The following is a 2,189-nucleotide window of genomic DNA, read 5'->3' as shown; positions in this document are numbered from 1 at the left end:
GCAAGTCATATATATAATGCGAAAAATTTTGTATAATCTCCTGATTTAAAAAAAATCACCATAGCTTCACACTATTTCCTTTAAAAATGCAATTCTCACCTTATCTAGTTGTAAAAATAGTTTAAACAGAMGAATCCAAATCATTTTTTAAATTGCTGACTGTTTATTTACTTTTACTTTCTGCTGAGTTCATAGATATTATTTTAAAATAGGCAACAGAATTAAGAAATAATGCCCACCCCGAATGCTGCTAACCGCCTACAAAATCCACCACATAAGAACTACAGGAACCAGATTACCCCGCMCCGTTTAGTCATCCGCGTTTTTTCGCGATGATGCGCGCAATAAAGTAGGGCGTTGTAGAGACTTCGTCATTCATTCGCGGAGGAAAGTCTTGGGTTTCTTAAAGACGCAGCGAGTCACGCACATCCTTAGAAAAAAAAAGAAAAAGAAATTGTTTTGACCTCGTTCGGGTTTGAGGGGAACAAGATTCCAAATGCGCGCCTGCAGAGAGAGGGGCCGTGCGTAAAAAGACCTCCAGGCTCTTAGAAAGATCTGCGTCGGACTTTTCAAGAGTTGGGTTGTTTTCTGTTTTTATAATCGTTCACGTGGAGGAGCTGAGCTCGCGCACTAGCAGGGGGTATTTGAGCATCGTTGGCTTCTTATCCGATTGATTAGTGTTTGTTTGTTTTGTTGTTGTTGTTGGAGACATGGCAAAGTTATTCCGTGCAGCCATCATGGGTCCACCGGGATCAGGAAAAGGCACGATATCCGAGAGGATCGCGCACAGCTTTGGCCTGCAGTACTTGTCCAGTGGGCGCTTTATACGCGAGGGCATAGCAGCCAAAACAGGTAAGAGAGAGAAAACCCTAAAAATAAATAAATAAATAAAACCAAGAGGCTTCAGTGTCAACAGGAAGAGCCTGATCTCTGAATGCTGCGCGTCGTTTTCTCTGCTTCATGTTTAGGTTTCACGATTAGTATGTTTTCCTGTCGTTAATATGACAACAAAGACGCATGCAGTGATGAGGGAAGTTGTAAAATAAGCCAGATGGAGGGAATTGTCCTGTTTTTCCCCCCCTCCATCTGGCTGTGAGACACACGTTGAGACGAAAAACAAATCTGCTGGTTTCTCTCTTGTTTTCTCTTGTTTCTTTGCAAAGCTGCCTATTCTTTTAGAGCGTTACTTTAAGATTTATTATTGCATAACCATAATTTCCTCAAAACATCTGGAAACCGTTGGTTGTGTGTGAACACCCCCAGAACTTCCTTATTACAGATTACAGTCTCTGAATGTGCAAAACTTAAAAAAAAACTACAGTAAAGTGAAACCTACATTGAGTTTACTCTTTAAAAAAAAATCTCTGCAAAGTTATGTCTCTTGCAGAACACCCTTTGCATTTCCGTTTTCAGGCCTGTGAAATCGAACTTTTAGTTTGGTGATAGAGAGAACATTTATCCAACAGGGACTCCCCTCAGTTTCCAAACTTAAAGGTTAAACGCTTTGAGTTGCAGGAAGTTCCCTCAGATGGTGACTCTGGATACTAAAACAGGCCTTGTTCTGTGTTCTAATCCGTGCCAAGAAGCAGAATGCTCTYCCACAACTGGTTTTGCTTGTTGTTGATCAGAGGCAGGGCTGCTGGTGAGGAGCTACGTGGAGAGAGGCATGCTGGTTCCTGACCCTGTGGTGATCAGGCTGGTACTGCCCAAACTGGAGCAGCTGAGCAACCACAGCTGGCTGCTGGACGGTAAGAAGATTGTCTGGGTTTGTGTGTTGCAGTGCTTTGATGCGTAACGATAAACCTAATATCTAATGATTAATACTTTCCATTGAATCATTGTTATAAAACATGTTTGTTAAAATGCTAAGTCATGGCTTTGGAAAGATCTGCCAACCATCCCCACAGTCTGATTGGTTAGTGGAGATGCCACTCCCCTCAGAATCCCAGAACTATTTCATGGCCAGGGCTTTTAACATTATCATCTGAGACATGTGAAAAGCTTATAAAAACATTGGGATTATTCTGCAGGACTTAAAGATTATTATTTCAGAACACTAATATAGCGGATATTTCTCCTTTTTGTGTCGGTTTAAAGATTTAGAACCAAACAAACTTAGGTCGTATTCAGACCTGATAATTTGCTCCGCTTTAAACGAACCAGAGTTCGTTTCCAGCGTTGGTCCGGAC

At 41.5% G+C, this 2,189-nt stretch overlaps 1 protein-coding gene across 1 annotated transcript in view; it reads left to right on the top strand.

Annotated features, from left to right (window-relative positions):
• Positions 1 to 350: 350 nt before the first annotated feature.
• Positions 351 to 2,189, top strand: part of ak4 (adenylate kinase 4) — an 8,832-nt gene continuing 6,993 nt past the window's right edge. Inside the window, exons 1-2 of the mRNA XM_013999929.1 lie at positions 351 to 852; positions 1,629 to 1,748. Of these exons, the coding sequence (XP_013855383.1) occupies positions 711 to 852; positions 1,629 to 1,748 (262 nt within the window). The 5' untranslated portion in view covers positions 351 to 710. The remainder of the gene's footprint in view (positions 853 to 1,628; positions 1,749 to 2,189) is intronic.

The sequence above is a fragment of the Austrofundulus limnaeus genome, unplaced genomic scaffold (genome assembly GCF_001266775.1).
Source record: "Austrofundulus limnaeus strain Quisiro unplaced genomic scaffold, Austrofundulus_limnaeus-1.0 Scaffold2571, whole genome shotgun sequence".
Taxonomy (NCBI): domain Eukaryota; kingdom Metazoa; phylum Chordata; class Actinopteri; order Cyprinodontiformes; family Rivulidae; genus Austrofundulus; species Austrofundulus limnaeus.
This window is presented reverse-complemented; position numbering and strand designations above follow the sequence as displayed.